The sequence below is a fragment of the Carcharhinus amblyrhynchos genome, chromosome 9 (genome assembly GCF_965287045.1).
Source record: "Carcharhinus amblyrhynchos chromosome 9, sCarAmb.v2.hapA, whole genome shotgun sequence".
Taxonomy (NCBI): Eukaryota; Metazoa; Chordata; class Chondrichthyes; order Carcharhiniformes; family Carcharhinidae; genus Carcharhinus; species Carcharhinus amblyrhynchos.
The window spans coordinates 56,677,366-56,691,894 of NC_137332.1; the positions used below are offsets into that span (position 1 = coordinate 56,677,366).

The 14,529-nt window shown below is 44.1% G+C and overlaps 1 protein-coding gene across 1 annotated transcript in view; it reads right to left on the bottom strand.

Annotated features, from left to right (window-relative positions):
- The window catches only part of hmcn1 (hemicentin 1), a 543,993-nt gene that overhangs the window by 183,419 nt on the left and 346,045 nt on the right, over positions 1 to 14,529 (bottom strand). The window contains exons 42-43 of the mRNA XM_080195726.1: positions 14,176 to 14,272; positions 5,169 to 5,291 (exon numbers count right to left, since the gene is read on the bottom strand). Of these exons, the coding sequence (XP_080051852.1) occupies positions 5,169 to 5,291; positions 14,176 to 14,272 (220 nt within the window). The remainder of the gene's footprint in view (positions 1 to 5,168; positions 5,292 to 14,175; positions 14,273 to 14,529) is intronic.

Genomic DNA, 14,529 nt, shown 5'->3' on the forward strand with positions numbered 1-14,529 from the left:
TTCACCCCACTATCCCCAATCACTACTACGTTCCTTTTCCCCCTCTCTTTGCCTATGTTCTGCTGCATCACTGTACCGTGTGCAGTTTGCTCACCAACCTCACCTGCCTCATTCTCGTCCAGCGTGGAAGCAAGAACCTCAAACCTGTTATGCAGATTAAGAGGCTGAGGCCTCCGCTCCTCACCCCCCTTCCTCCTCCCAGCAGCCCCCTCTTGTCCCTGACCCTTAGAGTTAGCAAAGGCAATTGCAGCTCAAGATCCATAAAGTGAATATCAAAATTATAGAGTGGCAAAATTAAAAAGTAAGGAAGTTATGCTAAACCTGTCTTAAATATTAATTACACCAAACACCTAGACTACTGTCTGTAGTTCTTGTCACCATAATATAAAAAGTTTCTAGAGATACTGGAGAAGATGCAGAGAGAATTTACAAGGAAGTTACCCAGAAATGTGAGTATAAATATTAGAAAAAAGCTTTTTTATTGAAAAGCAGTCTGAGGGGTAACCAAGTAGAGGTGGCTAAAATTATAAAGGTGTTGATAGAGTGGATAAGGAGAGAAAAGATAAAAACAAATTACTGCAGATGCTAGAATCTGAAACAAAAACAGAAAATGCTTGAAAATCTCAACAGGTCTGACAGAGAGAGAGCAGAGCTAATGTTCAAGTCTAGATGATTCTTCATCAGCTCTCTGATGAAGAGTCATCTACACTAGAAACATTGGGTGGAATATTTCCAAAAAATCACAAATGGGGCAATCTTACCAAAAAATTCTAAGTGCTGAACGAACATGAAAACGCGAGAGAATCATACCCATTTTTTTGGGCGAGCTCCCAGATTCAGTTGGATGGCACTTAGAAAAAAGAGGCAAAATGTGATTCTGGCCAGTAGAGGGAATGGGCAGAACATATTCACGCTGGGAATCCGGCTGCTGAGCTTTAGGGGCACTATTGCGCAGGCACTTGGATCTCCGAGTGCACTGTGCACAAGTGTACACAGTGCACTGAGTGATCTGGCACCGTCCCCACTCCCAGACATCGCACCACATTCCCTCCTCACCCCCCACCCCCCCAGTCGCTGACCCCAATTGCCACACCACCTCAATCAATTGCTGGACATGGCACTCCAGACCGGCCAATCATGATGATGGTTACCCTGGCAGAACGTGGCAGGTAATATCACAAGAGGTGAGAAACTGGGCGCAAAGCTGTTTTTTTGCCTCTTGACTGATCTTAATGGCTCACAACGCCAATCAACCATACTGTCAAACCAGTAAGATTGTTCCTTTAGTGTCATAACGGCGAGAAAACTGGTGCAATCCATGCCAGTCTGTCTGGCATGGATGAGACCATGATCATCCTACTTTTAGTCATTTTATGGGCGAGAAGTGAATGCCAGTTCTAGGGGCAGGGCCTAAACATGCCGGTGAGCGATCAGGCTTCATTTTGAAAGGGTGCCCTGATCTGACAGTGCACTGGAAGGTCAGTTCCTTGCCCTCACACACTGCCTCATTGATGACATGTTTTCCCACCCTCTCCCCCAGATGGATTGCCCCAATGAGACATCAGAGCCCTCCCATTGGGTCTCCCTGCATGACCCTCGACATGCCTGCCTTCATGCCCCACCCCTTTATGTTTCTCCATCATAGCCCCACTTTCATGACCTACCACCACTTAAGCTTCACCCCCTTGGCACTGGCCCTGGCATACTGGCACCTAGTTGTGCACCAAGTGGGCACTGTCAATGTGCCAGGTGGGCACTGCCTAGCTATGACCTGACCACCTGAGGACTTCAATGGCCTCTGAGCCCCACAGCATGGCCATCACGCCTGGACTCCACTAGTAGTGGTTATCACCCGGTTTGCACCTCTTTCAATACAGCCCCACTGCAAAGAGACCCCATGAAGGATTTTGAATTATTCTGCTCTATATGTGCTCTCTGCACAGGATTGGTGCCTAGACTCTGTAGAATAAGTGGAGCTTGTCAAAGCACATTGCTTTGCTTAGACTGGTGCATGAAGCAATTGACAATTGAAGCACTGTGCTAAACTAATATAGAGTTCAGTGGTGCACAGACCTAAAGTCTGTGCTGGAGCCAAAAAGAAAGTATCTGTCAGTATGTTTTGGACACCTGGTCCTGCTGCAGAGAAGGCAAGAGGTTCCAAGGAGACAGTAGCCCAATGGTATTGTCATTGAATAGTCATCCAGAAACGCAGGGTAATGCTCTGGAGACCTGGGTTCAAATCCCACCATGGCAGATGATGAAATTTCAATTCAATAAAAATCTAGAATTACAAGTCTAATGATGACCATGAAACCATTGGCGATTGTTGTAAAAATCCATTTGGTTCATTAATGTCCTTTAGGGAATGAAATCTGCTGCCCTTGGTCTGGCCTACATGTGACTCCAGATCCACACGAAAGTGGCTTACTTTTCACTGCTACTCAGTTCGAGAGCAATTGGTGATAGGCAACAAATGCTGGCCTTGCCCACACCCCAAGAAAGAATAAAAAAAAGGAAGGACCTTGAAATCCTTCATTCACACAAATAGCCAAGGCAAATCTCAATACCAAGTGACCAGGTGCTGTTCCCTGAGGCCAGAATTTTGTTGTGTGGAAAGAGACATGAGGAGGGGGGAGAGAGAGACCCCCTGTTCATAGACATACCTCCCCACTCTCTATGCCGGCAGAGGGGAGAAGATTACAGAGCCTTTCAAGAGTATCTTCCAATAGACCCCACTGCAGAGAGACTGCATGACGGAGCCTTCCAAGAGAGACCTTCCCTGGTGGGAGCAGACTTGACATTGAAGCATTCCAGTTTCCCTAAGAGGCCTTCTTATATCAGGTGTCAGGCTCTTTGCTTTTCTATGAAATAGGCCAAATGCCTATTTTCTATGAAATAGACAGTCACTCTGGATGTCTAATTAGCCTAACTCGATCACTGGTTGTACATTCTTCAGGCATACATGGGGTACAGGAAATTATGCCGCATTATGCCCAAATGTGGATCAGTTTTTGTAAAGAGCTCTGACCTGTTAGAGATTAAATAAGCCACTAATGAAACTTAGAAACTGTCAATTTATATTGGTTTAGTTTTGAAAAGAATAGTAACTTAACAATCCTTACACCAAACCTCTTGATTTTCTTTTAAAGAATTTATCTCCAATTAATAAGATATTTTGGTTGGCAATATTACAAGCGACAGATAGAATTTCTATATTCCAGCCTTTGGAAAAACAGAATCCTGAAACGATGAAACCTGCCTGAATGGAACAACAGTTTAAAATTCCAGGTCATTCTGCATTGCAGGAATAGAGCCAAAATGCAGGAGTTGCAGCTTAAGAACCCAGAAACTGATCCTTTAACATTCCCAATGCATCTGCTGTGCTCCAGAGACAGTTAAAATAGTTGCTGCATCTCTGAGATCTTTCAGTAACTGAGAAAAAAGTAGGGGGATCCTTCTCAAAACCAGCGGCAATAAGTTCTACTAGGAAGTATTGCCAATGTTTTATGTAGTAGCATTTCTCTGAGTGGGGCTTGCATGGGAACCAGCAATGTGGCAGCAGAGACCATTGGGAATAATACCACCATGAGAGCTGGGAAATGTTTAAACAAAAACAGCTAAATATTAATTATCACAGTAGAAGACACAAGAAGCATCTGAGAATAGTAGAAAATCAAAGGACAAAAGAAAGGCAAGAACTTCAGAGCATCACTAGAGAAAAAGTACTAGGTAAATTAGTGGGATTAAGGTCTGACTAGTCCCCTGGACCTAATGCCTGCATCAAATTCTTAAAATAAGTGGAAGCAGAGAGAATAGAAGATTGTACTCTTCCAAAACTCCCTAGATTTTTCAAAGGTCCCAGCAGATTGGAAAACCACAAATATAACTTCAATATTCAACAAAGAAGGGAGACAGAAAGTTGGGAACCTCAAACCAGTCAGTCTAACAGTGTCATTGGGAAATTGCTGGAATTAAGGTAGACATTCAGAAAATTATAATAAAATCATGTTAACTGCGCCCGATTGTACAAAAGGGAAATGATGTTTTTAAATTTATTGGAATTTTTTGAGAATGTAAAAAACAGGGGGATAAAGAAGAACCAGAATGTGCTGTTGAAGGACCAATGGTGAGCTGATCAATGACTGAAATATTTTAATTTTCTTTTCTGGATATCACTTTTAGATTTTTTTGTTCTTGTTCATGGAGGTACAACAAGTAGTTAGGAAGGCAAATGGAATGTTAGCCTCTATTGCGAGGAGATGGAGTATAAGATTAGGGAAGCTTTGCTACAACTGTGCAGGTATAGGTGAGACAGCACCCATCCAGTTTTGGTCTCCTTGCTTGAGAAGAAATATACTTGCATTGGAGACAGTTCAGAGAAGGTTCAAGACATTGATTCCTGGGATGTAGAGTTTGTCTTATGTGAAAAGGTTGAACAGGCTAGGTCTATATTCCTTGAAAGTTAAAAGAATGAGAGATGATCTTATTGAAACATATGATTATGAAGCGAATAACAAAATAGAGGTTGAAAGGATGTTTCCCTTTAGAACTAAGGGACAAACTTTGAGAATAAGGGTCTCCCATTTAAGATCGCGATGAAGAGGGATTTTTTTTCTCAGGGCATCATTAACATTCGGAATGCACTACCCAGAGAGCAGTGGAGGTTGAAACATTGAATATATACAAGATTTGATTGATAAGGGGGTCAAGGCTTATGGGAGCAGGCAGGAAAGTAAATTAGGAGCAGAAACTTATCAGCTATGATCTTACTGAATAGTGGGATGGGCTTGAGGAGCTACATGGAGTACTCCTGCTCTTACTACTTACGTTCTTGAGAAAAGAACAGCAATGCAATTACTCATAAAAAATCTGGGCTTCAGGGGTGGAGATGCGACAGTACCAGCAATAGTAAAATAACGTAATTGAACTATGATAAGTTTATATAAGCAATATGGCATTGAAATTTATAATGGGAAAAAGTTTTCAGCAGGAAGTCAAGTGTGGCTGTAGCTTTTTAATATTACTATTCCAGATGGACAATTGTATGTTTTTAATTTTAGGGATCATATAGGTATAATCCGATCTTCGCAGTCTCTGATGCCTCTCCATGTTATAATTAACAGCCTTCACCTTTCAACTATACTTTACTGTAGATGTTAATTACTCACCATTTTTCTTCCACACCAGACTTGGTGGTGGGATGCCACTGGACTCACAAATCAGGCTGATTTGGCTTCCTTCTATGACTGTCAGCTTGGATAATTCACTTGATCCTTGAATACTGGGTGGAACTAAACAATAAAATACAAGTTTGTTTACATAACAGGTTACACATAAACGGATGTTTTGGGTTGTAATTCTAAGCCATGTTTTCTGAGAAAGTATAAAAATACAAGTAGAAAAGCTAAATAATTGTGAACAACCTTGGTCCTTTTTTTACGAATGAAGCAAATTCTGTCGTTCACCCCGTGTCTGCGTGGGTTTCCTCCAGGTGATCCAATTTCCTCCCACAGTCCAAAGATATGTGGGTTAGGTGGCCAAGATAAATTATCCTTTAGTGGCGGGGGACTAGCTAGGGTAAATGCATGAGGTTATGGGAATAGGGTCTGGTGGGATTATGGTCAGTACAGATTCAATGGACCAAATGGCCTCTAGCACAGTAGGATTCTAATCTATTCTATATAGATACAAAATTTGTTAAAGATGGAGCTCTCTGGAAATTGCAAGCAGGTCTGTAGAAACTAAGAGAGTTTGAATTAATTCTGCTTCAGTTTAGTTGAATAGTTTAATAAAAAATATAGTTTCAAATTTCTTTGAAAAGTTCAGTCTATTTATAAGAAGTAGCTTCAAATGGCTCCAGTCTAGAGGAGTTAAACATGTTCAACAATTGTATTAAACTGACACAAATTGTAATTTTCAAAAGGCAAGCGACCAATTTTTCATGATCTTCAATGTCTCAAAGTTTAAGAACAATCACTTTGGATACAGATTTCCAAAAATAAGAGCAAAGAAGCTAAATTATTAAAGGGCCAATCTTTGTTCCCACTGTTTAATATCTTATTGCCAAGTTCACATTAACCTTAAAATCGTTTCACTGGTGACATGCAAATGAAATGAAGTCTGGCTATTTAATCCAATCACTAGTCAGATCATTCGAAAGATACCATCTATATCCCAGATCTTTAAATATCAACTTGTACAGAAACCAGGAAATTAAAAATGGAAAAAGAAAGAAGTGTGCACTTAAAGGTTGTCAAGGTACAGCTCTTTGTGTCAATTCTAACCAGGCTGTGCTTTTGTTCTTAAATCAGGATAATAAATTTAGACTCCAAGGTAATGTATACCGGAAAATGGAATTCTCTGTATTTGGCATCAATATCAGGATCAAGCATCCCCAGGTGACAGACCATCCAGCCAGATGCAAGAGTAAAAGTTACATTGCACTGATAATGTGCTTGAAATCTAACCTCAGAGAAATAAGCCTATACTTCACTAGAGACTAAATTTTGATTTCCCACATTTATCATCCTTGTGCTTTTGAATAATAATTCCAAACAGTCAGCAATTTTGTGTTATGGAACCACAGGCATCAAAAATTGGATTAAAAGTTCTCTAACCCATTTCAGTAGGAATTCATAAATTCGACTTTTATTCCATCAACCTGGATTATACTTCCTTCTCTGAGATAAAATCTCATTATTGAAATAAATGATCCAATGAGTTCCTACTGACTATGGCATTCTTAACAATCAATCTCTTATGCAATAAAATGATAAACAGTTCACAGCATGCATGAACTGAAAGTTACTGCCCTTAACATCAAGGAGCCTTAGTAAAATTTAAGTCAATGAGATCAGAGGAAAAGCTTACAATGGTTGAAGTCAGATCTGGAACAAAGGAAGATGACTGTGACAGTTGACTCTAATTATTATAGCCCTAAGGTGTTGTCCTAAACCAATCATCATCACCTCATCAATAACCTTCAGACGAGTGAAGGAACAGAGAGACAGATAAGAAATTACCTGTTAAAAACCTGTTTAAATAAGTTTAAAGCACTTTTGTAGTAAGAACTTACCTTGTAGAACTGTTTAAATCATTTAAAAGCATTTTTGCGGGCTTTTTGTATTTACCGCTTTAAGAATTCTAAGGGAGTGGATTGCAGGGAGTTGTGGGGGAGCAGGCTTTAAAACAGCGCCAGGTTTAAAAGGAGGCCTGGTGTAGACAGCGGGCAGCGGAGTGAGTGGGAAGCAGAGTGAGCTACTAGGGCTTAGGGGAAAAAGGGCCAGGTAAGTTCGTGTGGAAATTTTCAATACTACTACAGTGAATAATGGAGGGGCATGTGATGTGTTGTTTCTGTATGATGTGGGAGCTGGTGGACCCCAGGGTCCTTCCCAGTGACCATGTCTGCAGTAAGTGCAGGTTGCTGGAGGAGCTCCAGCTCAAGGTAGATGAGCTGGCCTCTGAGCTACAGACACTGAGGCTCATCAGGGGGAGAGAGGGTGCCATTGTCAATGGGGTGCAAGTGACATCCACCGCCCCTAGACTGGCTAACTCTAACGGTCAGGAACAAGACGGGGCTGCTGAGCGGAGGAAGGGGACTGCTGAACGGAGGAAGGGGGGTGGGGAGCGGAGGAAGGGGGGTGGGGAGCGGAGGAAGGGGGGTGGGGAGCGGATGCCTCAGCCTCTCAAGCTGCATAACAGGTTTGAGGTTCTTGCTTCCAGTCTGGACGAGAACGAGGGAGGTGAGGTTGGTGAGCAAACTGCACACAGTAGTGATGCAGCAGGACATAGGCAAAGAGAAGGTGAAAAGGAACGTAGTAGTAATTGGGGATAGTGGGGCTAAGGGTATTGACGCTGTCCTTTGTCACAATGACAAAGTGCACAGAAGGGTGTGTTGTCTGCCTGGTGCTCGGGTCCGGGATGTTGCATCTGGGCTGCAGAGGATCCTGGAGTGGGAGGGTGAGAATCAGGTCGTTGTGGTACATGTGGGTGCCAACGACGTAGGCAAAATGCGAACTGAGGATCTGGGGAGGGAGTATGAAAAGCTGGGAATGGAATTAAAAAGTAGAACCGACAAGGTGGTTATCTCTGGGCTACTGCCTGAACCGAGTGCAGACGGGCGTAAGGTTGATAAGATTAAGGAAGTGAATGGATGGCTCAGGGATTGATGTGGGAGGAATGGGTTTGAATTTATGGGGCATTGGCATCAGTATTGGGGTAGGTGGGACCTGTTCGGGTGGGATGGGGTGGTCTGAACCGTGCTGGGACCAGAGTCCTGGCGAATCGTGTAAACAGGACTGTAGACAGGGCTTCAAACTAATTGGGGGCGGGGAGGGTGCGAGGGTAGGTGACATTACGGGGTCTAAAGTTAAGGAGACAGGACAGGTAAGGGAAGAGGCCGAGGATGTCCCAATAATAGAGGGAGTAGGGGGCGTGAGTATGGTTGGTGGCGTTACGACAAATAGGGTCCAGGTGAAGGCTGGGATGAAGGCGCTTTATCCGAATGCACGAAGCATTCGGAATAAAGTGGATGAGCTGGTGGCGCAGATCAGCACAAATGGATGTGATCTGGTGGCCATTACAGAGACGTGGCTGCAAGGTGACAGGGACTGGGAGCTGAATGTCCAGGGGTATCAAGTGTTTAGGAAGGATAGGCGGGAGGAAAAAGGGGGGGCGTAGCTCTGCTGATTAAGGATAGCATCAGGGTGGTAGCAAGGGATGATATAGGAACCAAGGAGCAGAACGTGGAATCGTTGTGGGTGGAGATTAGGAACAGCAAAGGGAGGAAGACGCTGGTGAGTGTCGTCTATAGGCCCCCGAATAATGATCTGGAGGTGGGGCGGGCTGTTGACATGCAAATAAGTGCGGCGTGCAGGAATGGAATGGCCATAATTATGGGAGATTTCAATCTACATATTGATTGGTCGGCCCATGTTGGACGCGGTGGGCTCGAGGAGGAGTTCTTGGAATGCTGCCGGGATAGTTTCCTTGAACAGTGTGTGTTGGAGCCGACAAGAGAGCGAGCTATCTTGGATCTGGTACTATGTAATGAGGCGTGTAGCATTAGGGACCTTGCGGTGAAGGATCCTCTTGGGGAGAGTGATCACTGTATGGTGGAGTTTCTGGTGCAGATGGAGGAGGAGAAAGTGGGTTCCCGGACACGCGTCCTTTGTTTGAACAGAGGGGAGTATGGTAGGATGAGAGAAGAATTGGCGAATGTTGACTGGGGGAGCGCGTTGGATGGTAGGTCTGCTGAGGAGCAGTGGAGGATCTTTAAGGAGATCTTCCTTGGATCTCAGCAGAAATTTATTCCGACGGTTAAAAAGGATCGTAGGAGGAGAGGTAATAAGCCATGGATAACGAAGGAGGTGAAGGAAAGTGTTAAGTTAAAAGCGGAGGCGTTTAGAGTAGCTAAGAGTAGTGGGCGAGAAGAGGATTGGGAGAGGTTTAAATGTCAACAAAGATTGACAAAGAAGTTGATAAAGAAGGGTAGGAGAAACTATGAAGCTGGGCTCGTGCTTAATATAAAAAAGGATAGCAAGAGTTTTTATAAATATATAAAAAGGAAGAGGCTGGCTAGGGTGAACGTTGGACCCTTAGAGGATGAGAGGGGGGACTTAGTGGTAGGGGATGGGGAAATGGCTGAGGTCTTGAATAACTTTTTTGTTTCGGTCTTCACGGAGGAAGACATGAATAATTTGCCGGGTGTTAGAGATGGAAAGGTGGTAGGACTGGAGGGTCTCAATGACATTATTGTTACTAGAGAGGCGGTGCTCGACAGACTGGTGGGAATGATTGTGGACAAGTCCCCAGGACCGGATGGAATGCATCTGAGGGTTCTGAAAGAAATGGCGGAGGTGATAGTGGATGCCTTGGTGGTTATTTTCCAGACGTCGCTGGATTCCGGGGAAGGGCCGGAAGATTGGAAAGCGGCTAATGTTCTGCCGTTGTTTAAGAAGGGTGCCAGGCAAAAGGCGGGGAATTATAGGCCTGTTAGTTTAACGTCTGTTGTAGGTAAAATGTTAGAATCCGTCATCAAGGAGGAAATAGCGAGGCATCTTGAGGAGAATTGCTTGATAGAGCAGACGCAGCACAGTTTCGTTAAGGGGAAGTCGTGTCTGACAAATTTATTGGAGTTCTATGAGGATGTGTCTAGGGCGGTGGATAGAGGAGAGCCGGTGGATGCGGTCTTTCTTGATTTTCAGAAGGTGTTTGACAAGGTACCTCACAAGAGGTTATTGCAGAAGGTAAGGGGGCATGGAGTTGGGGGTAGAATGTTAGCATGGATAGAGGATTGGTTGTCAAATAGGAGGCAGAGAGTGGGGGTTAATGGGTGCTATTCGGATTGGCAGTTGGTGACTAGTGGAGTGCCCCAGGGGTCGGTGCTGGGGCCTCAGCTATTTACCATTTATATAGATGATCTGGAGGAGGGAACCGAGTGTATGGTGTCGAAATTTGCTGATGACACCAAGATTGGTGGAACGGCAAATTGCGTGGAGGGTGTGGAGAGTCTGCAGAAGGATCTAGTTCGGCTGGGCGAATGGGCCAGGAAATGGCAAATGGAATTTAGTGTTGGCAAGTGCGAGGTGGTCCACTTTGGTAGGAATAATGGTAGGAAGGACTATTACTTACGTGGCGAAAAACTGCAGCAGGCGACGATGCAGAGGGACCTCGGGGTCCTTGTGCATGAATCGCAAAAACCCAGCCTGCAGGTGCAGCAGGTGGTCAGGAAGGCGAATGGGATGCTGGCCTTCATAGCGAGGGGGATTGAATATAAAAGTAGGGAGGTCTTGCTGCGGCTGTATAGGGCATTGGTGAGGCCGCAGCTGGAGTACTATGTGCAGTTTTGGTCGCCGTACTTACGCAAGGATATTTTGGCCTTGGAGGGAGTGCAGAGGAGGTTTACTAGGCTGATGCCGGAGTTGAGGGGCTTGAGCTATGAGGAGAGGCTGAATAAACTAGGCTTGTACTCGTTAGAGTTTAGAAGAATGAGGGGAGATCTCATTGAGACATATAAGATGATGAATGGGATGGATAGGATAGAGGTGGAGAGACTCTTCCCGCTCAGAAAAGACAGTAGGACTAGGGGGCACAGCCTCAAGATAAAGGGGAGGCGGTTTAGAACGGAGTTGAGGAGGAACTTCTTCACTCAAAGGGTGGTGAATCTCTGGAATTCTCTGCCTGTTGAAGTGGTGGAGGCTGCCTCGCTAAATATTTTTAAGACGCAGGTTGATGGGTTTTTGATAAGCGAGGGGATTAAGGGTTATGGGGAGAGGGCGGGAATGTGGAACTGAGCCACGACAGATCAGCCATGATCTTATTGAATGGCGGGGCAGGCTCGAAGGGCTAGATGGCCTACTCCTGCTCCTATTTCTTATGTTCTTATGTTCTTAAGGGGCTTTTCAAGTAACTTCTTAACAGTGAAGCTCTTTGCTGACAATTGTAAAGGTCATCTCCATTTGCAAATACTCAGATAATGAAGCAGTCCGTGCCTGCATGCAGCAACACCCGGACAGCATTCAGGTTTGTGTCACATATGCCAGGCAAAGGCCATTTCCAACAACAGAAAGCATAACATAGAACATAGAACATAGAACATTACAGCGCGGAACAGGCCCTTCGGCCCACAATGTTGCGCCGACCAGTCTTATTTTTAAAAAAAAACATTGACCCACTAATCTAAACCAATCCCTTTTCGTCCATAAACCTATCCACCAATCTCTTAAACGCCCCCAAACTAGGCGCATTTACAACTGCAGCAGGCAGGGCATTCCAGTCCCTCACCACCCTCTGGGTAAAGAACCTGCCCCTGACATCCGTCCTATAACTACCCCCCCTTAATTTAAAGCCATGCCCCCTCGTGCTAGATTTCTCCATCCGAGGAAACAGGCTATCACCATCCACCCTATCTAAACCTCTAATCATCTTATATGTTTCTATAAGATCCCCTCTTAGCCGCCTTCTTTCCAGTGAAAACAACCCCAAATCCCTCAGTCTCTCCTCATAGGACCTCCCCTGCATACCAGGCAACATCCTGGTAAACCTCCTCTGCACCCTCTCCAAAGCCTCCACATCCTTCCTGTAATGTGGGGACCAGAACTGCACACAGTACTCCAAGTGCGGCCGCACCAGAGTTGTGTACAGTTGCAACATGACGCTGCGACTCCTAAATTCAATCCCCCTACCAATAAACGCCAAGACACCGTACGCCTTCTTAACAACCTTATCTACTTGATTCCCAACTTTCAGGGATCTATGTACACATACACCTAGATCCCTCTGCTCCTCCACTCTATTCAAAGTCCTCCCGTTAGCCCTATACTCAACACATCTGTTATTCCTACCGAAATGGATTACCTCACACTTCTCCGCATTAAACTCCATCCGCCACCTCGCGGCCCAGCTCTGCAACCTGTCCAAGTCACCCTGCAAACTTCGACACCCTTCCTCACAATCTACCACACCTCCGACTTTGGTGTCATCAGCAAACTTACTAATCCACCCAACTATACCCTCATCCAGATCATTAATAAAGATTACAAACAGCAGTGGCCCCAAAACAGATCCCTGAGGCACACCACTCGTAACCGAACTCCATGATGAATAATTACCATCAACCACCACCCTCTGTCTCCTATCTGCTAACCAATTCCTGATCCAAGTACCTAAATTACCACCAATCCCATACATCTGCATTTTCTGCAGAAGCATACCATGGTGAACCTTATCAAACGCCTTACTAAAATCCATATATACCACATCTACTGCCTTACCCCTATCCACCTCTTTGGTCACCTTCTCAAAGAACTCAATAAGGTTAGTAAGGCACGACCTTCCCGCTACAAAACCATGCTGACTATCTCTAATCATTGAACTTAATATCTAAGTAATGTGAGGTTCAGTACAATCAGCAGTAAAATTATTGGTTTGTAGCTATCAGCATGTTTGTTGAAACTTGTAAATACATGCAATAGCCAAGGAATCAGTTTTGTGCCGGGATTGATGCAATCTTCTCTAGAACATGTACTTGAAAATACCATTAGGCTTACAACTAATTGGGCCATGGGCTACATTTTAATAAAGCCAGTGAACTGTAGACATCCATCAAGCATCTTGATGATACTTGCTGGTTTGGGCTTTCTCAAATCAGCTGACTCAAACACTGAGTCTGGTCACCGATAATTTCTGGAATAGGGATGGGGAGAACAGGTGAGGGTGATGTGAGCATGGGCTGGCATCTGCCCACAGTGTTGTTGTGGAGCCAGTAGGAGCACTTATGGAGCCACACTCAAATAAGTTTTAAAAAGTACAGCATTTAACTGGTAAATAATTGGAGACCCATTCATAGAATAGAATAGAATCATTGAACCATGCAGTGTGGAAGAAGGCCATTCTGCCCATCATGTCTGCACCGATTGCAATCTCACCCAGACCCTATCCCCATAAACACATGCATTTACTCTAGCTAGCCCCCAGTGCTAAGAGGAATTTAGCGTGGCCAATCCGCCTTACCTGCACATCTTTGGACTGTGGGAGGAAACCAGAGCACCCAGAGGAAACCCACGCAGACACAGGTAGAATGTGCAAATTCCACACAAACAGTGACTCAAGCCGGAATTTGAACCCGGGACCCTGGTAGTGCGTCAGCAGTGCTAATCACTGTGTTACCATGCCACCCAAAAGCACAATTAGTTAAATAAGACTGTACCAGAAAGCCAGTTGCCAGTTATAGGCTAGCTTCCCAACACTATTTCTCTCGGACATAGCTTCCTTCTCTGCTTCAAGCTTCATCCACAGCTTTTAGAATCTCTGTTTTAACTTTTCCCCTGATCCAAACCTCTCTCCTAGCTCCAAACAACTTCCACAAACTTTCTTCCAAATTCTTCTAAATTCAACCCATCCCACTTGTTGGCAAGGGTTATGGGAGTCAAACCACACAATCATGTTTTAAAGCCAATGGTTCCAGCCAGTGAATAGGGAAAAACAGCTACTCGGCAGACAGTGGGAAGAAATTTGCGATATTACAAATATATCACAAAGAATTTAGGCAAAATACAAAAATTATAACTTGTGATCTGCATACTAATATTCACTTGCAGTTTAAACAAAAGAGATATTTAGAAAACTTTTAAAAATGTTCTTATCTATTCCTGTACAATAGCAATGCCAACATACCCCAAATGTTTAAGTTGTAGTTCTTCTCTGTTTTACCAGCCACATTTGTGGCTTCACATGTATAACGACCAGCGTCCAGGACTTGAGCAGCCTCAATCTATGAGTTAGGAAAAGAAAGTTAGGATACTAATAGATTATGTGCAGAGAGCATTTTCCTAACATTTTGACATTTCTATTTAAGCAAATTAATGTTACAATACAGTGTTGTAAAGCATTACAGGTTTCTTGAATCCTCTTTTATCATTCTCTTTCTCCTGCCACAGATAATGGTGCAGAAATGAAGAAAAATTTTGGAGGAATAATTTTGAAAGTTCAATCTCAAAAGGAGACTGCATGGTACACATTTGTTTTTAA